Below are 24,773 nucleotides of genomic sequence, written 5' to 3'. Positions count from 1 at the left end.
ACTAATTTGTTGAGTTATCAATTTAATTTTATAGAAATTTTTCACCGATTACTAGGATAAATTAAAAAGTATTTATAACGGATAATTCATCAATCTAACATTTATAGGTCAATTATTTATTAAGAAAAATTCAAGTTAATCATTTACAAGAGCAGGGTAAATTCGGAAGCGTTTGTAGTGAGCGAGTGACTCATCAGTCCAATATTTTTAGATTAATTTATTGGTGCAGGGAGTATCAAACGATCGAAACTGTGTTTTGATAATGGCAAAGAGATTCAAAGTTAAGCTGTCTTATTATTTAACAAGTTGAATTAAGTGTGCAAGAAAGTCCTAAGTGATCTTAAGGAAAGGAAAGTCCTAGTTACGGTTAAACAGGTGGAAAGTCCTAGCTGCGGTTAGACAGGTGGAAAGTCCTAACTGCGGTTAGGCAGGTGGAAAGTCCTAGTTGCAGTTAGGCAATGAAGTCCTGATCTTGAGGACTAAGCAAAGTCTTGGCGGGTTGAGGATTTTGGGTGAAATCTTAGAGTCAAGGATTTTAGGTAAACATCATAGGGGTCGCAGATACCAGGTGGAAGTTTGGATGAGTCGTGGATCAGACATTCAACATGCATGAAGGTCTGAAGTCTCGGACGTTGAGCAAAAATCCAGACGGTCTGGAGGATTGGTTTGACAAAAAGTAATTTCTCCTGAGAGAAATAGGTAAGGGTGTGTTCCCCAAAGAGAGAACAGTAGGCGTCGGTCTGACCTAGAGTTTCAATGAAATTCAAAGTCAAGATCGGACAGTCTGGAGACTGTCAAAAGTTAATTTTTATATATTATTTCCTTATTATTCTAACTCTATTTTGCAGGAAGACTAACATTTTGCAGGTTAAGATTTTGCCGTAATCAATCGTCCGAATGTTGGAATCAGTCGACTGAAACCCAGTGATCATATCAATTCACGGGCAACCTTGACTAAGGGATCGGTCGACCGAACATCGAGTTCAGTTGATCGAATGGTGGATAAGTAACGACTTGATTAGGTAGGGTTGATTAGACCAGATAAGCTAGGGATCATCGACAGATCAGTCAACTGAACAAAAATTCATCTGAAGAGGCAGCATCTAGACAGAAAGTCGGACTGATTCAGATAGGATCAGTCGACCGATCAACGTCGAGTTAAACATTGATCCTGAGATCAGTGAATTTGGATCATGTCCAACTTGGCTATAAAAAGGGATTCGACCAGCAGCTTCAAGATCATCAATTCATTCAGAACAATTTCAATTCCTGTGCGCACTCCGGAAACAATTCGACAACGCCCAAATGCTGTTTCGACGATGATCACGCCAAAAGATCAAATTCTCTAAGTTGTCGGTAACAAGTTTCTTTTTATGTAATACTTGTATGTTTCAACTTTGTAATCTAAATTTGTAAATATTTTCTGATACTATAGTAGTTGCCCAACGAAAAGATCAATTATCGCGGACTTTAGAGTATGAGTCGTCACAGACTCCGAACCAAGTAAATTCTTAATATTCTTGTTCTTTGATTCTTACTTTCCACTACCTATTCTGTGTTTTGTAAAAAATAAACGTGAAACTACGAGTGCTATTGACCCCCCTCTAGCGCAACTATCCTATAACATCATCCATTAAAAAAATTTATTTATTAATTTACTAAAGCCGAGATTAGACTCCAATCAAATTATTTTAGAACAAATTATTATTTTTAAATGATTAAAATTAATATTAATTTAAAAACAAAAATAAATTCAACTAAAATAAAAAGTTGTCAATCCAAATTAAAATTATAATTCAATTTAAACAAGGACAAATAAGAAGGGTTAACCCGTCAGCAACAAATATTTTTATTCTTCATTTTAAACAATGAAATTAATTATGATTAAAGGAAGGGCTAAGGTGTAAAACTGCCAAGGAGAAGTATTCCTAATCTGGAGTATAACTTTTCGCGGAAGACACGCTTCTTCAGTTGTTCATTTGTTCGCTACGCCCACGCAAAGGCGAATTAGCATTCGATGGCGCTCGATCAACCTGGCGGCGGCGGCGGTGGCGACTGGTGGTGGTGGACGGAGCATGCTAACGTCTACCTCCTACGCCCTCTCTTGGCTGTCTTCTTCGTCCTGTGCTTGATCGTACTCAGTGAGTCCTAGCCCTTGATTACCTACTACTTTCGATCCCAAACTCTCCCTTTCTGTTTACTGCTCCGGTTGGCCCTCACTCAGGGTTTTCCGCAGGTTGGTTCATCGCATGGAAGACGGTATTGGTTCACGTCCCGCTGGTGCAAGAGATATTTGGCCTGCGGAAGAAGCCCGTTAAGCCCAAACCTCGGAATAGCCACCGCCTCTCTCGATTCTATAACTCAATTCCCGATTTAAGGTATTCCGTTTTGGATCCCTCTTGCCATTTTCTTTTATTGCTGTTCCACATGGTAAAGTTTTGATTTTGGATCTGTTTCAAGGGCGTTATTTTGTTGATTATGCAAATGGATTAGGCCATGCTGTGGCCAACATATGCCGTGGCAATTCAGTTACTGGTCATGATTGCTTTTAACTTCATAGAGACTACCAGCTTTCTCGTGCACGTTTCTGTATTCTAAGTTGCAATATAAATTCAAAAATCTTAACATCTGAAAAATGCAAAGGTCCTTATCTTTATCTTCCTGATGCTTCGAACTTGAGACCAGATTAAATTTCTTCTTGAATTTTTGGCATTATGCAAATGGATTAGGCCATTTTGTGGCCAACATATGCTGCGGCAATTGAGTTACCGGTCATGATTGCTTTTAACTTCATAGACGACCAACTTTCTTTTGCATGTTTCTGTACTCAAAGTCGCAATATAGATTCACAAAGTTTATCTGAAAGATGCAGAGGTCCTTCTCTGTATCTTCCTGATGCTTAGAATTTAGTAGGCATTATGAAAGCACAAATTGACATGCTATTAGGTGTAGGGAAAAATATCTTAACATCTGAAAATACTTTTTTTTTCTTTATGTATTATCCTTATGCTAATGTGCTCTTTCCTCCAAAACAAGTGTGATCTTGCTGGAGTATTTCTTTTCATTCCTTGTATAGACCTAGCATGATCCACTTTGATGAACTATATTGCTAATCAGTCATATGATATCAGGTTGACAAGGAGTTAACAAGTGAACAAAAAAAAAAAATCTTCCTTCAGATTCTTTTAATTTGGCTGGCACATTACTTGTCTTATAGGCTTGTTTGCCATGAAAGCTTTCATATCAGACTATCCAAGAGTAAGGAACTTTCACATAATAACATGAATGATACTAGTTATGTTGCCTATGATTTTTTTTTATTGGAAAAGTGATAACGTAGTTAGCTAAATTTTCTTTGAGCAGTGTAATTATTGAAAAGCTAAATGTACTTACATGCCATGTACTTTGAAGTCCTTGGATAAGTCCCAACATTTTTTGGTAGTTAGCTATTATGATTGTATCATGCTAACACAGTGTGGTTGAAACTTAGGAAGCATGACTTTTGTCCAGCATGTCCAAATGTATTTTTCGTCCAAATTTACAGACATCTTCAAATCATATTTGATTCTACATTTTCTGGCATATAATAAAAAAAAAATCTAATTTATATGAACTTATCTAAAAGATAAAAAATAATGGTGTGTGCAAAGGAAGTAGAATACTATAAGTGCAAATGTAGCTGCAGGGTACGATGTGTATGCGAGTGTCAAACAATGGAGATATAGTTGGCTAAACGTGTGCAGTCTTGAAATGAGACAATAGACTATTTTCTGGTACGTACCTTTGAAAATTTTCCAGTACCTAGTTGAACCATCATCTATCACATCATTCAATGGAACTTGGAACCATGAATAATGCTCTTCAACACAACCTGAACTTTAAAAAGGGCAGTCCGGTGCACGAAGCTCCCGCCATGCGGGATCCTGGGAAAGGATCCATTGTATGCAACCTTACTCTGCTTTTTGCAAGAGGCTATTTCCAGGATTCGAACCCGTGACCTTTTGGTCACATGACAACACAACCTGAACTTGGAACCATGAATAATGCTCTTCAACACAACCTGAATTAAGCTCAGAGTATGTTTGTCTTTTTTGAGAGTAAAACCAATATTAGTGGCTCAAACAATTGCCAATCAAGAATTTAATGGTGTTAATATTCACTTCATGCATGTGGTGAACGTTCATTTGCTTTTGCACTATATAGTCCCACGAAAGGTTACTAATCTAAACTTGCTGCCATTTTGTAAAACTTCTCACTAGGAGAATCCAGTAGTTCATTCTCTTCTACCTAATGTACAATACATAATGCAAGAAGGAAATAAATTAGATTAAAAGGGTAATAATTGAAGAAAATAAATTGAAGATATTTCCAAACTAACACTTTGGTAATAAATTAAATATTTGATTTGTTTTCATTTGACTATAGTATTTTATTTTTTTGGAAATAATTTGAATCCCTATTAAATTATTGAATTTTTATTTAGAATATTTATTTTTGTATTTATTATTTAGTCAGGTGTATAAAAGGAATCCAAAGGCTGGATTTAATCGTCTTGAACTAATAGAAATTTTACTTTTCCGTCTGAGATTTAATCCTCCGAGTGTGGATTATATCTTTGTTCATCTGCTGTGTTGTGCTGTGTTAATGCACATCATGGTGTATCCATATGATGTGATGATGTACTAATCTCCACAAAAGGTTATTCATGCTTGGTTTAATAAGGGCTTTAAGCTTATACACTGTGTTTCCATTGGATTATTTACTGCAGAAGTTGTTCAGGTACACTGGTCTATATTTATGATGGGGTCATCCCATTCCTCTGTGGAAATATTAATTTTGTGGTTACTCTGTAGGAGGTTTAAGCTGACAAGCACTTTTATTAGTTCTAATGTCTGTTGTTTTACGGTTGAAAAATAGCTTCTTGCAGATGGATATAGAACTTTGGTGTATAAAGTTCTGATTGCTAGATTTGCATTTTCATAATCAATTTCCTAATCTTGAAGAGAGTTGTTAGCTGTCCAAATTGCTTCTACTGCTAGAGTGCATATTAGTCCTGATGTCAAAGAGTGCATTCTGTTGTCACGTAAAGTCGTCATCTACTCGATGACGCTGTATTTTGTTTTTGGCTTGTCCCAAATGGTTGACGCCTTAGGTGATTCAATGCCCGTGTTAATTTACTTGTGCTTCTTCTGCAGCATTGCATTGTTTGATGCATCCGTTGATTCAATAGACTATACAAAAGTTACTTTGGCTTTTAAATGGCATTCTTCTTGTCTGGTATTGTGCAATCTAGCAGGCGGTTAACCTTATACTGTGGTAGTTTTTTTAGTTGTCTCAGGAGTGTCAGAAATTCATATTGAAGAAATATATATCTGATTATTTCTTTGCACTCGCAGAAGCAATAGATCAAATGCCAAATAGAAGTTCAAATATCCCTTCGCTGCTGCTCCCACCTTGTGGGCAACTGTTGCTAGCCATTTCTACTTCTGCTTCAGTAAGTTGCAAAACTCAATCCGCAAGCATCTACGCAGATGCATATTTGGAGGTGAAGAATCTTAGCACTGTCGCAAAGTAGCCATCTGTGTTTTATTAGCCCTAAATGGACAAACCCTCAGGCGCTTTGATGGAACATCAACTTGCTTTTCCTGATTCTCGTAGCATTGTTTCAATTGTACATAAATTTATCGCATGCGATCAAGCACTAGAATAGAGAGTGTTGAGGATATTGTTCGTTTTAACCCTGGTTTGTTGTCTGGATTTCGTCTGTGTTTGGATCATCTTCGACTTAGCTGATTTCAGTGGCTTCCATGACGTACCGGTATTTTTTTTTTTTAATTTTGTTTGCAGTGTTCGTTCTAAATCTAATGTATGAATCTGAGCCTCAAGCTTAGGTCATAGTTGCTCTGACTTAACTGCACTTTCAACAACTATCAATATTCCTATCTTGTTCATAATATCTATCACAGTCATGACGATGATCGTGCGGTTGTGGCATTATCATGGGTTTATCCACCACTCTGTCTGCCGACTAGTAAGTCCATTCTTCTGATCTTTATACTTGTTGGAATATACACAGGCGTTCTATTTCACATTGTTGCCCAAGTATCTAAAACTTACCTTTTGATTGCAGAGTTCTCCAATCAAAAGACATTCTCATGTGCAGTCAATTTCATTATAAAACATGGTTTACAATGCTCATGAACAACAGTTATTTCAAAGTATTCTCTATAATTCTCAATGAACACTTGAGTCATGATCTATACCTGTTTGAACATTGATTTAACTACTTCAACCTTATGCACCTGATCTATGGTAGTAGAAAGATTAACTTTATACTATCAAATTCAAAATCCAATTAAGCCTGTTAATCTATCACCAATGACTATTAAGAGCAATGCAGATGGTTCGCCAAGCATAGGTTGATTATTTAGATGAAAGATAATCAGTAAACAAATCTGTGGAAAATTGCTGGGTAAAGGGAAGAGAAAGTTTAACATCATTCTGACTAGATAATGAATAGTTTCTTAACACCCGACAAGAATACAGACCAAACAAGCATATACCAAACTGAAGCATTTGGATAACATTCAGCATCAATTAGGAAGAGTAAATTTTTCTATCAAATTAGGAAGATGAGCTGGAGTTATTAAAATTGTCGATTTCCTACGGAAGCATGGAAGGTATAGAAACTATGGCAGCAAATAGAGATAGTATTAACCAAGTAGAACTGAAGTTAAGTTCAGTTCCCCACGCTGTCTACCTGTCACTAAGGCGAGTCACATCCGTGGCCCATCTATAGGTCTCCTCAAAGACACAATCACTAACGCTCACATGGTTATTAACCACGAAGACATGGTTCAAGATCCTTGCTCGGTCCTACGTGATTCCGCCACGATCATCATTTCTGAAATTAATTCCTCCACAAGAATTAATGATCATCTCACATGAGAGATTTATAGAATTAGTAAAGATCGAATCCTAACATTGAAAAAAAAATTTTAATCAGATTGAGTAATGTCAAATTTGAAATGATCGATCTAGTCCCACGGAAATTTTCAGTCGGCCATCAGGATAAATCGGAAAACGCACGTGACGACCAACCTACAAATCCAACATCTTTTGATTACGCCTCTCATTTAGAGGAAAAATTCTTACAAATACGTTGTAACTGGGGTTCGAACCATGGGTCCTTGAGAGATAATCTGAATGTCTTACCACGACACCGTGACCCCGGGGGCAAATCGAATCCTAACAAGACTCAAGACTCGGGAATTATCATGCTTAATTTTAATTTTTTAATTTACTCTTTTCTAATGATCTGGAACAGTTATGGGGACCTAGATGAATTTTACCTTAGTAGAATTAATGATCATCAAACCAGGATTAATGGATGAAATGGCTGCACAATTCCTAATTTCTAGGAGATCATGGTCACTACCCCCATAGGTTTCTCTCCAACTCATACCTATAAATACTCTTCTTTGCCATCCGAGAGGAGTAATCTCTCTATCTTCTATATCTGTACTTTTCATTACACCTTTAGTGACTTAAAGGTCGGAGAATGCTAACATAACCATGTCATACCAATAGAATTACACAACCTCAATGGGGTCATGGTATCGTGATAAAATATCCAGATTGTCACCCAGATATCCGTGGTTCAAACCCCAATTATGACGTATTTGTAGGAATTTTTTCTCCAAATGGAGGACGTAATCAAAGGATGCTGAGCTTCTGGATTGACCACCGTGTGCGCTTCTTAATTTATCCTGATGACCGATAAAAAATTTCCGTAAAATCAAACTGATCACTTAAGAATAACCAATAAAATTAATTAGAATTATCATTTTTCGTTGGTAGATTTCCATATCAATACTCCACGTCAACATCCATCTCGTTGGTAGGCTTCAAACATCAAAGGATCCGCATAAATTTCTGGTCATGCAAAGCCATAATTTGCAAGCATAATCAAGCCTTATGGAAATTAATGCAATGCAGGGAAAAAAAAAAACCCCACTACATCCTCTAAGGACCACCATTGTATCTAGCTCATAATAATTCTCAATTATGATTTATAAATCTCAACTGATTGCATTTGCTATGTGTTTATCCCTGTATAACTAAGAAAATGCTGAAATGTCTACCTGAATTAAATTTGACTTCCGATCAAGAAAGTTTAACAACAACTAAACATTATCCCAATAAGTAGGATCGATTATATGGATCATTTAAATTATTGAACTCTATCCCCTATTATATCATTATCTATACTTAAATAAATTTTATCTTGTTTTATTATTGCTAACCAAATTTTTTTTTATTTTCTTTGTTTAATATGTATATTTATCATAATTTCACATCACCTAACATGAACATTTATTGATCGTCTATCATTTTAAACATTTCTCTCAGAATTGTTCCTCAATATATATATAATTTCAACTTTTTCTCTAATGTTCTCATTTCGTATTTTATCCATCCTCGTATGTCTACACATCCACCTTAACATTCTCATCTTACAACTCTCATCTTCTGCTCATGTACTCGAGTCATAGCTCAACATTTAATATCATATAACATAACTTGTCTAATTGTCGGATTACATGACACTCTCCTCTATTTCAACCATCTTGGTTGTATTTTATGTAAGATATCTCACTCAATCTCTCTATCATTTTATAAAAATGATCATAAATACTTAAAACTCTCAATTCCAGACAATTCGTCATATCCTATTCAAATAATTATTTCATTACATCTAATTTCTTATACTTAAATTCCATCTATTCTAGTCAAAAATAGGCAAAGAAAGTTTACTCCAACAAAAGAAAATTAACAACTCATCCATCATGGAAGAAAAAGGTGAAGAATTTATTAAGCATTTCTAAACAATTAGCTTATTTAGTATGATAAAACAACTAAAAAACTATCAAAATCAATCTCGCACCAACATATGTATCCAAGAAATACACAAATATCGTGTCATACTCTACTCATAAACAGAACCTACTAGAAATAGATCGTTAAAGTTCAAGTTAGAACAAAGAATTGGTTGTCAACATGTAAGACAATCTCACAAGAACTACTAACTAGCCAGATGCTACCAACATTAGCAAATTTGATGCTTGAAAGAGCAATGAAAGAAACTACTCAACCAATTCTAAATGATAAAATAACCATGATGAATTGTTTCTTTGGATAGACTGCCTACGTAATTAAAGACCATTTAGAGACTAAGAAAAGTTCTAGCTTTTTAACTGACTCGGAGTGTTGGGTTTTGAAGCATTACCAGATACAGTTTTGGTTGATTTCCTTGTACTGTTATCTAGCTGAATCAAGCAACGTGAACACAAGATAGCCTGTGGCAGGAGATCATGTGATGCCCGAGCATAAACACATCGCACTGCCATCGATGCCGAATGCCTCACCTGCTGAGGGTTCGAAGGTGTTAGAAGACAGTGCCCCAGGTTCCTCAGGATCGGTTGCAACAGCTCCCAAGGAAGAGGAACCCTTGAACCCTTCCTCGTAAATCTGCTCCATTCCTCCTCACTGTTACAGTGATTGCCGTTGGGAGCTTGACAGAGTGCTAAGCTACGCATCGCATCTGAAGTTCCTTCAATTCCTTCGTTGACCTCAGCAGAAATCCTAGCCCGGGGTGACGAGGAGAAAGACGTCGAGAGGCAGGACTGGGCCGAGGATGGATTTGGATCGCCGTCATCGAGTTCAAAGCGGCAGGAGCAATCTTGACCAGCCCAGGCAGAGACAAACTCGCATAAGTCGATCTTTGAGCGGCTGGGCATGGAGGAGATGCTCTTGTAGTAAGAATCCAGTGCCACCGCAACGATGGAGGTTCGTTTGGTAGACTTGGCAGCGATCTGAGGCTCGAGAGGAGGAGAGAGAACGCCGACGGAGGGCTTCGGAGGCGGCCAGGCAGCGGGAGGTAGCTGTCGCCGCCGGGCAGTGGGACCCGGGGAGTGGTAGAGGGAGGGGAGGGATAGGTCCGGAACAGAAACGAGGACGGGCCTCCCTGAGCGGGCTTTGACCTCGGCGGCATAGAGGGCGAGGAGGACTGCCTCAAACCCGGAGAGGGAGGGGGAGTTGGCTGCCCCGGTGGCGACGACGCGGGAGAGGTAGAGACCGGAGATGAGCGGGACGAAGGAAAGGGCGACCAGGCGGAGGTCGGGATCGGAAGATTGCAATGTGTCGTAGAGCCAGTTGCAGAAGGGGTCGTCACCGGATCCGGATGAAGGGGAGGAGAGGGCTGAGGCGATGGCGGCGGCAGCGGCCTGGGATTCAAGAAGCGAGCGAGCGGGGCGGTCAGAGTCGGCGATGGATGCGAGGTCCGGCGAGGAAAGGAGGGATGCGAGGTCGAGGATCCGGGAGCGAGCCTTGGAGATGCACTCCCACCATGACTGAGCCCGACCCGCGCCGGCCCCCGAAGCGCCACCGCTGCCGCCGGCGATGAGATTGTCGTCGGTATCGGAGGCGGCTATGAAGAGGGATGCGTCGGTGGAGGAAGAGGAAGGCGAGCCGGCGGCGGTCGGCATGGGAGGGGCCGGGCGATTTGTCGCCCTTGGCCCTCCGTCGAGCTCCGGAAAGGCAATGAAAACTAGTTACGCGTCAGTCACGTGCGAGGCGCGTGAGATGGATCAGCGTGGTCCCACATTTAATGGGCTGCGTGCGGGCATTGTCAGTTTTCTCTCACAACTGCAATTAACACGCAGTTCTCCGTTCCGTTCAGCGTAACGCTCTCTCTTTTCCTTTCCGTTCAGCGTTTCGTGTGGTGCCTTCCAGCGCAACATATCAGAGGTGAGCGGATGGAAGTGGCGCACTGGAACCGACAACAGCTGGCAACTTGTTTCTTTCTTCGACATTCTTATCCAATTTTAGCAATCTCAAGTCTGAACTAGTTAAAATCGAAATAACATTTGATCCGGTAGCAAGAGCGCCCCCCCTCCCCCCCCCTTCTTGCAAAGTCAATGTCAAGTGAAAGTCACCGGAGCAGTCGCCCATCCGAGGAGAGTGTGGTCCGACCGGACGGACGACCGTAGATGGCCGGCCCGACCGGACTGCCGGCCGGCCGATGGAATCGAATACCCGGATGGGTCCGGCCGGCTCGCACTTATGGTTGGAAGACACCCTGTCAAATCGGGGTTCCGACGCTCAGTTAAAAAGGTCACGGACCGAGCTGACCTTTTGACCGGCCACAGTCATAAAGCGCCCCTGTTTATTAGTCTCCACAAAGCACAGGTAAACCACTGCGTATGTTCGGTCGGATGTTGAGGGAGCTGTCCGCTCGGACGATAAGTTTGGAGCAAGGAAAAAGACCCGAGGATTTCTCCTCTGACAACCGGTAGATTTCACGTGTGTGTCATGCTCCAAATCTTATGACAGGGGATTCTGCTGTCCCATCGAGGGCATGCTTTGACTGTAGCGATATGAGTCAGGTAAGTTTTCTGACAGCCACATACCTAGGAAAGGACAGGTAAGCTTTCTGACAGCCGCATATCTAGGAAAGGACAGAAGACACGTATGCACCTAGGTACGCGTGCCCAGACCCTTCATAGCTCTATATAAAGAACCTCAGGTTTCGCCGGTGAGGTACGTATTCTGAGATTTTGGAAACCACTTTGTTCATCGTAGCTTACCTGACTTGAGCGTCGGAGGGCCGTCGCCGGGACACCCCTCCCGGTTCGGTTTTGTTGCAAGTTCACCGGAGCACTCGAGGATCCAGCAGAGAGCGCCGCATCCCCAGCGTTCGTTGACTCTTAGTTCGAACAGGATCAACATTAATTCTTTATATCTTTCATTTGTATTTTATTTTCTAATGTGTAACTTAAATTATAGCAAGTAATTGAAAGTGATTGATCATTTAGCTCCTCCCTCTCTAGTCGTACCATCAATCCAAGGGGAATTGAAAGTGATTGATCATGTAGCTCCTCCCTCTCTAGTCGTACCATCAATCCAAGAGGAGAGCCCACTGGCACAGTAGAGTTAAGCGATGAGGATGATTCTTGAAATTTGAATACTACGGGTTGGATAATTTCATTGTCCGAGATATAGGAAAAAAAATTAATTAATTTAAAATTATAGAATTAAAATCAGTCTTATAATTTTATATTGTCGGTCTTAAAAATTAAGTCGAGCTGCTATGTTATCTGAAAGATGACTATCTCATATTGTGGAGTCTGAGTGGCAGTCGAGTTTGAGTGTCGAGTTGAGTCGGTCGAATGTTCCGAATGCTGAGTTGGAAGAGTTGTCGTCTGATTGTCAAGTAGCTCACCGAACGGAGAGTAGGGAGAAGTCACAGTATCGCTCAGATGCCAAGCACTCCAGCATGAAGAATCAAGTGCTCGGAAAGTAATCATGAGTGGATTTCTAAGTGCAGTCGAATCAAGTACAAGAGATGCAAAGTACTCATGAAGTAATCCCGAGTCGATGTCACAACAGAGTCGAGGATGAGATCGCCCGACGGTCTGAATCGGGAAGCAACGATGCTAAGACTTGTGTATAACAGAGTCCTTAAAATAATTTCATCTCACCTCTAGTTATGCTTCGAGGTTGTCGTGAGTTATCTGTTTCCCATGATACAATTGTCACGTCCCGGAGGGGTCTCTGTCCGAAGAAATTTCGGCAGCACCTCCCCTATACGGCGGACAATCTGAAACTTTCCTACATGCACAATATACATCAGCCACAGGCCGCTGGAATATACACACAACCACGCAGTTATATGTAAAGCAGCCTACTCGGCTGTACCAAAATCAAAACACAACGAAAAATGACAGAAACCAAATACAAACCAAACACAAAACTGCTAGCCGGCTAGGCTTACACAACCAACAATCAATACGAAATATCACATAACAACTTCAACACTCCAGAACAAAACCAGAGCACAAACTAAACACACTGACACATAAAACAAACAAAACATAAATGAAACCGATAGATCTTCTGAGGTGACGTGGGGACCAGCAGACAGGATACTCCAAGCGACACCATAAACAACCTGATACCTGAAAAAGATAGTGTCCACGGGGGTGAGTTCAACAACTTAGCAAATACCAATAGACATGCCTAGTAAGATATATCTAACAGCAATAAACATGGAGTACAGCTTCCTAATCATATATAGGAAATATGCAAAACTGAAAGGTAACTGAGGAAGCTGTACTCACCAGGAACTCCTATCCAGAAACAAAAGGGTCATCAAACTAGATACACAATATGCCTCCTGTATGCATGTCAAACAAATACATCCACCAAAATGCAGTATATAAGTGCAGCAAACACAAGCAAATAAATGCAATAAATGCATATGGTGCCAATGACATGGTCACCCCTGACGCCAGTCAGTCATCTCACACACAATGGTGAGACTGAGTGGGTAGGGCTGTGACAACCGTGCACTCTGACGTCACTGCTCCTGATGAGTGACCGAATGGACGTGATGCTGTCGGAGTATACCTGTCCTCCTACCCCAAATCATAAATGGGGGAGCTCAATGCTCTCATCTCCCGGTACACAGTGACGGGGAGGAAATCTATGTCGGCTACCACGCTGCATCACACTACCCATGAGTGTACCAACGGAGCCAAACAAAGTCCAACCGCCTGCCGGCTACCACGCTGAGTCACCAGACCAACGGAGCTAAACAGCAGAACTGTCACACACCTGTCTGATCTACCACTAACCCATGAGTGGTGGTGTGTACGGATACATGTAACTGGCGATGTGCTCGACAATAATGGAACATACTATCGCACAGCATGCAATCATGTAAGATGATGCATGACACTAAACATGACAATATCATGAACACATAACAAGATCCATATATATAAACATAAAATGTGTACCACGGGGCAATGTAACAAATGAAAGGTACACAGATTAGATAGGATATCAAATAAACCCTAGGTCCTGAACATATCCACCTCCATAAAATATGTACCAACAATGTACATGGATCAAAGCAAAAGGTCTAAGTACACAGATCAGGTATGATGTAAAAATATATGTACACATATCAGATAATAAAAATCCAGAGTCTAGTCCTAAACTCAGTAAAGCATGGTATGCCACTTTCTCTAGAAATTAAGGTACTCATGGTAATAATCATGAAGTATAAACATGGTTATATAACAAGCGACCAAACAGATCATGCTATGGGTATCAAACCGTGACATACCAAAGGCAAACATGATCATTGCTTGCAGCTATAAAATACTATGCATATCCAATTGACAATATCATAAAAAGATAAGTCAAGAGGTACCTGCCTCAAATAGCAGGTCCAATCCAGTCAAATCCAACGTCGAAATGCTCGTCTCGTATCAAAGTCATGGTATCCAGATTTAGCTAATTACATATAAATAAATTAGCTAAATCAAATCCTCGAGAAACTAACATAAATCCAGATCCAATTATAAACCCTAATTGGATCATCTAGCTCCTTAATCGTTTCTTAACTAATTCTTTCCAATTAGGATTTGCAATAAACATAATTAACCACAATAACTTAATCCAAACCAATACTAAAGGTGATAAATCCATAGCACAACTTACCCAAATCTAAGTATTTTTCATGCCAACTTACAACCACAGATCTTGCTGTTGAACTTGTGGCCGAAGTTATGGATCATCCTCAATCAGTGATGCTTGGATCCACAGTGGAGTCGTTGCCTAACAGGTCAACCCTTCCACATCAGCACCTAGAACAAACCAAATGTCAAATTCACAGTGAGTACATCCTCAACTATGCAAGACTAAATTAAAGCTCACCTTGTTGTCTGATCAGCATACTAATTGTCGGCAACTTCACACCAGACCGAGACTGAGATCCAGCGCTGGTCTTGAAGCTAGATTGACGACTTCTTTCGCTTGGCCACAGATCAGCCTGTGAAGGGAATAGTGGCACAGAGGCAGTGGCAGATTTGATGGCCGGCACAGAGGTGACTGCCAAAAACACAGTGGCAAGCTCGCTCGGCAGTGGCAGCAAGAGGAAGCACTAGGCTTGGATTCCACACTAGGGCACACTCAAGAGGAGTGTGCTGGATTTGTGTCAGCACTAGGGCACGGATAGGGCCGACTGTGAACAACCCCATTTTCTGCATCGGCTGCTCGCGAGGATGAACGGCGATGGCAGCGGTGACTGGGGTTGGCCGTGGGGACCAGAGGTGACACAGGAAGCGGTGAAGCGTCGCTCAAGGAGGGCGGCCGGCTGGCTTGCTAGGGCACAGTGGTCGACCTCGGCGCACAGATCAGGGGAGAGGAAGGCTCGGGTGCAAGCTAGGGCAGAGAAATCGCGGCGACGCTGCTCCCTTCGGCCTCAAGGCTCGGACGCCGGCGGATCGGGGGTGAGGGCGTGCACACGAGGGAGAAGAAGGGATGCTCAGCCGCCGGCTCTCTGTTCCATGGCGTCGTCGGCGTCGGCAGAGGAGAGGGTGGCAGCGGGGTTTGCGGCGCCGGTTAGGAAGGGTGGTTAGGGCTCGGCGTCGGGGAAAGCTCGGGAGAGGAGGCGCGAGAGTAAAGGAAACGGCGAAAAGTAAAATAAGAAAAGAAAAACAAAAAGGAAAAGAAATCAAACTTTTCCTCGCTTAAATGGGGTAGCCTAAACAGGCTTTCCCCGGGCCCCGTTTTTATCCCCGTAAACTCGTCCATACGAGCTCCGAAAAATTTCCGAAAAATTTCTAAAAATTTCGAAAAATTCCCTTATTATTATTCACCATTTTTCGGTATTTTACAACAATGGTAAATCACGATTCCCACCAAGCACTGCCAAGGGGTATCCAAATGCTATCATGAGTGAATCTACTCAACGGATGTATGATAGAGGAAAAATAATGGGAGAATGTAGGTGGACAGAGATCATTTTACTTTCACTCAACGCCCGAGATCATATCCTCCTCTTTAATAAGAGCTCCGGCCTTGTGCAATGTTTAAATGACCAATTAATTGTCATTAATGGCCTTACTCACTTGGATAAAAACACCGAGAGGTTTCAGATACACCATTAACATCGATTAATACATCTGTTATGCTCTTGAGCAGGTAGCAAAATTGGATTTGAGTAGCAATACATTAGTTCATTCGTTTGAACAAATTTTGCCTTGAACGATTTGGTATTCGACGTGCGTAGGTCGGACCCTAAATTTGCACCCCTTACATACTCACGCATGAGAGAGACTCTCCCATGTGTTTGTTCACAACTGTAATCCATGTGCTACAATATAAATTAACAATAAAATCATAATACTCCCAATGTGGAAGTAAAAATTCATTCACAATGAAGTCTCTTTCATCATTTTTACCTCTTTTTTTCATTCACATTTCTAAAATTACGTTGGCCATTTTTGAATGTTTACAAAGTTCGAACAACTCGTTACACTCGGTGTCATGTCATGATCCACCTATGCTTCTCGAATTTATCTGGTGGACTGTCTGTGGAGCCAGATTGTCTACTTCCAAGACTAATTAGACCCAAAACTAAGATATCACATACTTTTTACTATTGAATTGTTTTCGTAGTCCAATGTTAATGTAAAAATATAATGATTGAGATTGAGTGCCTGAAAATTAAGACAAATCTTAATCCTAAATCCACTTGACTAAGGTGCCATTTGGTATGAAATTAGATTCATCTTAAAATTTGTGTTTGGTTGATGAGAATGAGAATTAAGATTTTAGAATAAAATCTAAAAACTTGGGTATTAATGAAACTCACTTTTTCCCTTGGGTTTCACCATATCCAAAAACTTGGATATCATCTAAATTATTTTGGACGAAAATACCCTTAATTTATTTGTTTAATTTTTCTTTGATTCACTTTCTCACCCCTTATTATCTCTCATCCTATATTCTCTCTCCTCATTCTCTCATTATACTCTCTCTCTCTCTTATCATGTTTTTTCTCTCCTCTCTTTCATCACACTTTCTCTATCTTTTTTTTTGTCCCTCGGGACAGTCTAATGGCTAGTGCACGAGGTACTGCCAATTAAGATTTGGAGTTTGAATCTTGACATAATCGAGGTAAATGCTTCTTTCATGCGTTAGTCACTATTTCAAGGTCAGTAGCCACCCGTGATTTATTTCCTCCATGTTGACCTTGGGACGAGTGTAGTTGCCTTTTTGTCAACTTTCTCTATCTTTTTCTCTCTCATCACGCATTTTCTCCCATCACACACTCTCTCCCCTCATTTTTTCTTATCACACTTTTTTTCTCTTCATTCTCCCCCATCACACATTCTCTCTCCTCATCCATTCTCATTATACTTTCTCTCTCATTAATCTCTCCCATCACATACTCTTTTTTTATTATTTCTCATCATACTTTCTCTCTCCTCAATCTCTTTTATCACACATTCTCTTTTCATTTTCTCTCATAACACTTTTACTCTCTTCATTCTCTCCAATAACAATTTCTCTCTTATCATACTTAGTCCAAAATAAAAGTATGTTAATGTCCTTTTTACTATTTATATTAAAAATAATTCTAAGATTTATTAATAATTTCCACAAATGCATCAATCAATGATATAGAGTTTGAGACACGGCTGCGACGTATTATTGAGAATTTTTTTCATTAATTAATTATAAATCTAGAGTTCTTTTTAGTCACACATCTTAGAATTGGTAATACATACCATGGGTAGACAATGTTAAAAGACATACTTTTCTCAATTTTTTGGCTAGTATCAAGTATGATATTAAATTAATTTTTTTATAAGGGGGAGTCTGTTATAGTAGTCGATCTTTTGGCTAAGATTAAGTGTAGTATTTATTCTTATTAGTGTGTTCATGGCGGAGCCACTATAGCTTTGTCCTCAAAAATTAAAACTATTTTTTATAGGCCAATTCTTCTACCCCAAATCTCTCCCTGCATTAACCCACCTAATATAAGGGGTCTAGCTCACGCAATGAGTGTACACAGTCGCTAGTATTAAGAAAGTTTCTATGAGTACATAAATTTTGATTTAAAATGATTTAGAGTTCTTTAGGTTCATTAGTCATTTTGTCCGGTCCCCACGGGGGGTGCCCAGTTAACTAAAGGGCGGTAGACTTGCTACAATGAGATAAGAAATTAATTTCGAATGAATGTATATTCTGGAAGAAAAAAATCTCTCTCACTCTCTAGTCGCTTGGGTGGTCGATTATAAGTTGAACTTGTTTTATCTTTTTTCACATAACCTGTGGATGAGTTGTAAGGAGTGTTTGAGATGAACATAATCATATTTTATTATAATTAGTCATTTTGTCCAAAATGGACTATTGACATGTTGTTGAATAAGTGAATAGAGAAGAAATGGAAGAGGAAAGATGCTCCATTGTGAATGGGACTTTAGTCCCACATTGGAAGTTTCAAGGTAATGTTGTTAGTTTATATTGATTCACATACATTGAGGTTGTGAACAAATGCATGGGGAGAGACTCTCTCTCATGTATGGGTGCGCAGGGGGGGTGCAAATCCAGGGCCCGGATTTGCACTAAACCAAGTTGACTCGTGTGCGAGCGCGACCTGCGCACACGAATGCTGGACCGGTCGGGGTAAAAAATTGCCCAAGTGGAACAACCAACATTTTGCCACGTAGATCTTTTGCTGCGATGAAATGGATGCATTAAATTCGAGATTAATGCAAAATAAAATCGGCCGAGTAATAACGTTTCACTGCTCGGCTAATAATGACCATTAAGGTCATTAACTCTGGCCACTGATCCGAGCTCCTATATAAGGAGGGCTCCGATCATAGGCAGAAAAAATAGCAAAGCAAAGGCTCTCCATTTTTCTCCTCCTCCTCTGTCGTGCAACTCCTGCTCTGCGGAGTGCCCGTGATAGGAATCGGGTGCCACTTAGTTCGTCGTGACCATCAGTGCTTGGTCGGATTCACGGTCGACCATTGTATCCTGGGAAACAGACGACCCTTGTAAGCCTCAAAGCATAGCCGGAGGTGGGTGAATCTGTTTCAAGGAAACTGCGACTCTCGCAGGCCTCAGTCAGTTTTCCCGGTCGGCCAATCTCCTCGCCCGATCTGTCTTTTGCCAGATCAAGTGCCGCTCTGGTCTGCCGCTCTACAGACCTGCCTTGCTGCTCTGCAGACCTGCCCTGCTGCTCTCGTCTTCCGCTCTGCAGATCAACCCTGTCGTTCCGCTCTGCAGACATGGTCTTCCACTCTGCAGACTTGATCTTCCGCTCTGTAGACCTGGTCTTCCGCTCTGCAGACCAGCCTGTCGCTCCGCTCTGCAGACCAGCCTGTCGCTCCGCTCTGCAGACCTGGTCTTCCGCTCTGCAGACCAGCCCTGTCGTTCCGTTCTGCAGACCTAGTCTTCCGCTCTACAGACCAGCCCTATCGTTCCATACTGCAGACATGGTCTTCCGCTCTGCATATCTGGTCTGGCGCTCTGCAGACCTGCTCTATGTCTCTGGTCTTCCGCTCTGCCTGCAGGCCTTGTCTTTCGCTCTGCAGACCAGCCCTGTCACTCCGCTCTGCAAACCTGGTCTTCCGCTTTACAGACTTGGTCTTCCGCTCTACAGATCTGGTTAGCCGCAATCCAAACCTACTCTGACGCTCTGGTCTGCCGCTCTGCAGACCTGCTCTACCGCTCTGCAGACCTGCCTAGCTGCTCTTTGGCACGTAATAGAAATCAGCCCCTGCTGGCAACCTGAGATTATCTGCTCAGGTCATTTCGACTGTAAGTTGAATTTAATTCAGTGTAGCTTAAATTCAACTAATACCCATAAATCTCCGGTATTAGATTGTTTATGTCCAACAATTTTGAAACAGACTCGACTCTGTTGAGATGACCACGGAACAAAATGTTGAGGTGCAACAAACTCAACATGTGTTGGCCCCCTCCGCCCTGATTGGAACTGCGCCAATCAAGTATGGGGAAAAGCCAGAGAAGTTCAGTGGACTGAACTTCAAGAGGTGGCAGCAGAATATGCTCTTCTACCTGACCACGCTCAACCTGGCTCGGTTCTTGACTGAGGACCCTCCCAAGCGAGCTGAGGATGCTGATGCGCAGACCATCAGTACAGTGGAGGCATGGACTCATTCTGAGTTCCTTTGCCGAAACTACATCCTCAACTGTCTTGCCGACTCGCTGAACACTGTGTATAACATGAAGAGAACAACTAAGGAGCTGTGGGAGTCCCTGGACAAGAAATATAAGATGGAGGATGCAGGGGCAAAGAAGTTCATCGTGGGTCGATTACTGGACTACAAGATGGTTGACTCCAAGACAGTGATCAACCAAGTCCAGAAGCTTCAGGTGATCTTGCATGAGATCCACTCAGAAGGGATGGTTCTGAGTGAAACCTTCCAGGTGACTGCTATCATTGAGAAGCTGCCTCCCAGCTGGAAGGACTTCAAGAACTACCTGAAGCACAAGCGGAATGAGATGAATGTGGAGGAACTCATTGTTCGACTTCGCATCGAAGAAGACAACAAGAGTTCAGAGAGGAAACTGTTCTCTCAGGCAACTGTGAAAGTCAACGTGGTCGAGTACGGTCAAAGCTCGAAATGGAAGAACCCCAAGTCTTCCAAGATGGGACACAGAGGAGGCATCATCAATAAGAAGTTCTCTGGGAAGTGCTTCAACTATGACAAAGTGGGTCACAAATCTTCGGAGTGCAGAAAGTCGAAGAAGAAGCAAGAGGCCAACCTGAACAAGGGACCAGAAATGGATGACCTCTGCGTTGTGGTCTCTGAGTTGAACCTGATCGGTTCAAACCCACGACAATGGTGGATCGATACTGGAGCCACTAGACATGTGTGCTGCAACAAGGAGCTGCTCCACAACTTCGAAGAAGTCACTAGAGACAAACTGTTCATGGGGAACTCAGCAACCTCGGACATCATGGGCCAAGGAAAGGTGGCGCTGAAGATGACCTTGGGCAAGGATCTCACTCTGAACAATGTGTTGTATGTTCCGGAGATTCGAAAGAATCTAGTGTCTGAATCACTGTTAAGCAAGCATGACTTTCGCATTGTCTTTGAGTCGGACAGAGTTGTATTGTCCAAGAATAGAGTGTTTGTAGGAAGGGACTATATATCTGTGGGTTGTTTAAGCTTAATATAATGACGATTAGGCCTAAGATAAATAAAATTGAAAGCTCTTCCACTTATATGCTTGAGTTTTCATGTTTATGGCATGGTAGACTAGGACATGTTAACTTATGATGTATTGCGTAGATTAATTAATATGCAAAGCATACCTATATTCCACCTTGACCCAAAACACAAGTATGAGATTTGTGTTGAAGCGAAAATGACAAGGTCATCATTTCAACATATTGAAAGAAGTAATGAATCACTTGACATAATCCACACTGATGTGTGCGACCTAAAAGGTACATAAACACGTGGTGGTAATAAATACTTCATCACTTTTGTAGATGATAACACAAAATATTGTTTTGTGTATCTTCTCAAAAGTAAGGATGAAACTATAGAGAAATTTGCTCTCTATAAGAATGAGGTTGAAAACCAACTTAATAGAAAAATTAAGGTGGTTCGAAGTGACCGAGACGGTGAATATGTGTCACTGTTCGCTGAGTTGTGTGCTGAACATGGGATCAGACACGAAACAACAGCTCCTTATACTTCTCAGCAAAACAGAGTTGCTGAGCGAAAGAATCGAATTCTAAAGGAGATGATGAATGCTCTTCTATTGAGTTCTGGATTACCAGAGTTCATGTGGGGGGAAGCTGTGTTAACAGCTAATTACCTTTTAAATAAGGTGCCCCGGAAAATAAATAAATAAAAGTCCTTATGAGTTGTGGAATGGAAGAAAATCGTCCTATAAGTATTTACGAATATGGGGGTGTCTTGCTAAAGTGCTGGTGCCTGATCCGAAAAGGATTAAGATAGGACCAAAGACTAATTACCTTTTAAATAAGGTGTCCCAAAAGAAAATAGATAAGAGCCCTTATGAGTTGTGGAATGGAAGACAACCGTCCTACAAGTATTTACGAATGTGGGGGTGTCTTGCCAAATTGTTGGTGCCTGATCCGAAAAGGATTAAGATAGGACCAAAGACTGTTGATTGTATATTTATTAGATATGCACAAAACAACACTGCGTATAGATTTTGTGTGTATGAGCCACACATGCCGGAGATACACAAGAACTCGATAATCGAATCGAGAAATACCTCGTTCTTCGAGCATGTGTTTCCGTATAAGACCCGAGAAGATGCTAGATCCTCAAAACGGGCAAACGAAACATAAGGCGAAGAAGAAGATGATGATGACGAGGAACCCATGGAGGTTGAGCCTAGACGGAGCAAAAGAGCTCGGGTAGAAATATCCTATGGATCGGATTTTATCACTTTCATGTTGAAGAGTGAGCCCCGAAATTACTCAGAAGTTGTAGGCTCTTCTGATGGACCTCACTAGAAAGAGGCAATTGCATCTGAGATAGAATCTATCTTGCAAAATCATACTTGGGAACTTGTGGATCTTCCTCCGGGAAGTAAACCACTAGGTTGCAAGTGGATCTTCAAGAAGAAGATGAAATCAGATGGCACAATCGATAAATACAAGACCAGATTGGTAATCAAAGGATATCGACAATGAGAAGACCTTGATTACTTCGATACATACTCTCCGGTGTCGAGAATAACTTCCATTAGAATATTGTTGGCTATTGCCGCTCTATGGAATGTCGAAATACATCAAATGGATGTAAAAATAGTCTTTCTAAACGGAGATTTAGAAGAGGAAATCTACATGGACCAACCTGAGGGGTTTTCTGTGCCAGGACAGAAAAACATGGTCTATAGATTGGTGAAATCATTATATGACTTGAAACAAGCACCAAAGCAATGACATGAGAAATTTGATAATGCTATGAAGGAATGTGGATTCAAGATCAATGAATGTGATAAATGTATCTACATGAGAGCCACAGAGAGTGACTATGTCATCTTGTGTCTCTATGTAGATGACATAGTTATCATTGGGAGTAATGATAAGATAATCAAATCCACTAAAGACATGTTGAATTCAAGATTTGACATGAAAGACATGGGCCTAGTTGATGTGATTCTACGAATCAAAATTCTTAGAACGACAGAAGGACTTGTTCTTAGTCAGTCCCATTATGTGGACAAGATTCTTGAGAAATTCACCAAGGGTGATATTGCATTGGCACGAACGTCGATAGATACGAGTCAACATCTATCAAAAAATCAATGTGAAAGTATCTCTCGGATAGAGTACTCTCGAGTAATTGGAAGTCTGATGTACTTAATGAGTTGTACACGACCAGAGCAGTAAGTAAACTGAGTAGATACACGAGTAATCCCGGTGTTGAGCACTGGAAAGGGATAACAAAAGCACTGAGGTACTTGAGACATACTCGTGAATATGGACTGCGCTATACAAGATATCCTGCTGTGATCGAAGGATACAACGATGCGAGTTAGATATCTGATATAAAAGACTCTAAGTCTATGAGTAGATATGTCTTCACTCTAGCAGATGTAGCCATTTCCTGGAAATCTTCTAAGCAACCCGTAATAACCAGATCCATGATGGAATCTGAGTTTGTAGCTCTTGACAAATGTGGTAAAGAGGGTGAATGACTATGACAATTCTTAGAAGATATTCCACGACGACCTAAACCAGTGCCGGCGATTTGCATACATTGCGATAGTCAATCAGCAATCGATCGGACACAAAGCCATCTGTATAATAGTAAGTCTAGACATATACGTCGTAGACATAATAACATTAGACAACTACTCTCAATGGGAGTTATCACTGTTGACTATGTGAAGTCAAAAGATAACCTAGCAAATCCTCTAACCAAGGGGTTAAATCGAGAGTTAGTTGCAAGCTCATCAAGAGGAATGAGCTTGATGCCATTGTCAGCAATCAGTGCAGAGGACACTCAACCTATGTTGACTGGAAATCCCAAGAACTAGGTTCAAAGGGACAACTAATCTGCACTGACTAGACACATTGTAGGGGGATAGCCCAATGAAACAGTGACTAGACCAGGGTAAGCCAATGGGCTTTTAATGATCAATAAGAGTAGATGACAACTCTTAAGGGATCACCTATGTGAGAAAGAAGTGGGGCCGATTCGAAGAGAATTGGAGGCACAATTCTTAGAGCTTCTTACAGAACCAGACGTGTTCATGGCCAAGAACGAACACACTCATTAGAACTGAGTTGTATCAAGGAGAGTCTTGGGTGAGATTTGTCACTGCTTACACAAACGACAGTATAGTTCAAGGACATCGTGTCTACTATCAGCTAGTAAGCAACCAAATCTTCACAAGGGAAGGTTCAAAAGGTAAAACCTACTGATCCTGTCTGGAATCTGTGAAGACGAATCTGCCGGCGTGATGTGTCTGGAAGGTTGACCGCATCTCCATGACCCGGATGGGGAGCTGTCCTCTACGTTGACCAAGTCGTCCGCAGTCTTCTGGTCAACAGTGCCTGTATCCAGTGACCGAGTTGCCCCGGTCCCTGGCGCCCTGATGCTTGAGGCGGGTCCCACAAATGTATAAGTAGTCGAACACTACTGACAGAATAGTGAAATAAATGCAGGAAATGTACGATGACATACCCTGGCCCCGGGGGGGGGGCACCCTCGGATGGATGGATGAGCTGATCGTGATGATGATCGAGTCATCGCGGCCTTGACGGATGGATGGATGTGAGTCAGTTGAGGAGCCGGATCTGGGAGCGACGACGTGGAATCCGGCATAACATGTACCCACAAGGCGACTCGCAGGCTGGAATACGACACACACTAACG

At 41.4% G+C, this 24,773-nt stretch overlaps 2 protein-coding genes across 2 annotated transcripts; one reads left to right on the top strand and one right to left on the bottom strand.

The window, feature by feature from the left end:
* Nucleotides 1–1,956: 1,956 nt before the first annotated feature.
* On the top strand, nt 1,957–5,811 carry LOC121971858. The gene is made up of 3 exons (XM_042523329.1): nt 1,957–2,141; nt 2,237–2,378; nt 5,397–5,811. The coding sequence occupies exons 1-3, from the start codon at nt 2,018–2,020 to the stop codon at nt 5,419–5,421; spliced, it is 291 nt and encodes a 96-aa protein (XP_042379263.1). The 5' UTR covers nt 1,957–2,017; the 3' UTR covers nt 5,422–5,811.
* A 3,333-nt stretch (nt 5,812–9,144) lies between these two features.
* On the bottom strand, nt 9,145–10,665 carry LOC121971857. The gene has a single exon (XM_042523328.1). The coding sequence runs from the start codon at nt 10,545–10,547 to the stop codon at nt 9,246–9,248; it is 1,302 nt and encodes a 433-aa protein (XP_042379262.1). The 5' UTR covers nt 10,548–10,665; the 3' UTR covers nt 9,145–9,245.
* Between the last annotated feature and the right edge of the window lie 14,108 nt (nt 10,666–24,773).

This window comes from Zingiber officinale, chromosome 4A, assembly GCF_018446385.1.
Source record: "Zingiber officinale cultivar Zhangliang chromosome 4A, Zo_v1.1, whole genome shotgun sequence".
Classification (NCBI taxonomy): Eukaryota; Viridiplantae; Streptophyta; class Magnoliopsida; order Zingiberales; family Zingiberaceae; genus Zingiber; species Zingiber officinale.
Note: the sequence above shows the minus strand (reverse complement) of the source record. Positions and strands in the feature narration are given on the sequence as shown.

Bases quoted from the DNA above. Each gene is read 5' to 3' on its own strand.
- LOC121971858 (XM_042523329.1), top strand. From the start codon at position 2,018: ATGGCGCTCGATCAACCTGGCGGCGGCGGCGGTGGCGACTGGTGGTGG. The intron at 2,142-2,236 runs GTGAGTCCTAGC...GGTTTTCCGCAG, and splicing joins CCTGTGCTTGATCGTACTCA to GTTGGTTCATCGCATGGAAG. The intron at 2,379-5,396 runs GTATTCCGTTTT...TTGCACTCGCAG, and splicing joins AACTCAATTCCCGATTTAAG to AAGCAATAGATCAAATGCCA.
- LOC121971857 (XM_042523328.1), bottom strand. From the start codon at position 10,547: ATGCCGACCGCCGCCGGCTCGCCTTCCTCTTCCTCCACCGACGCATCC.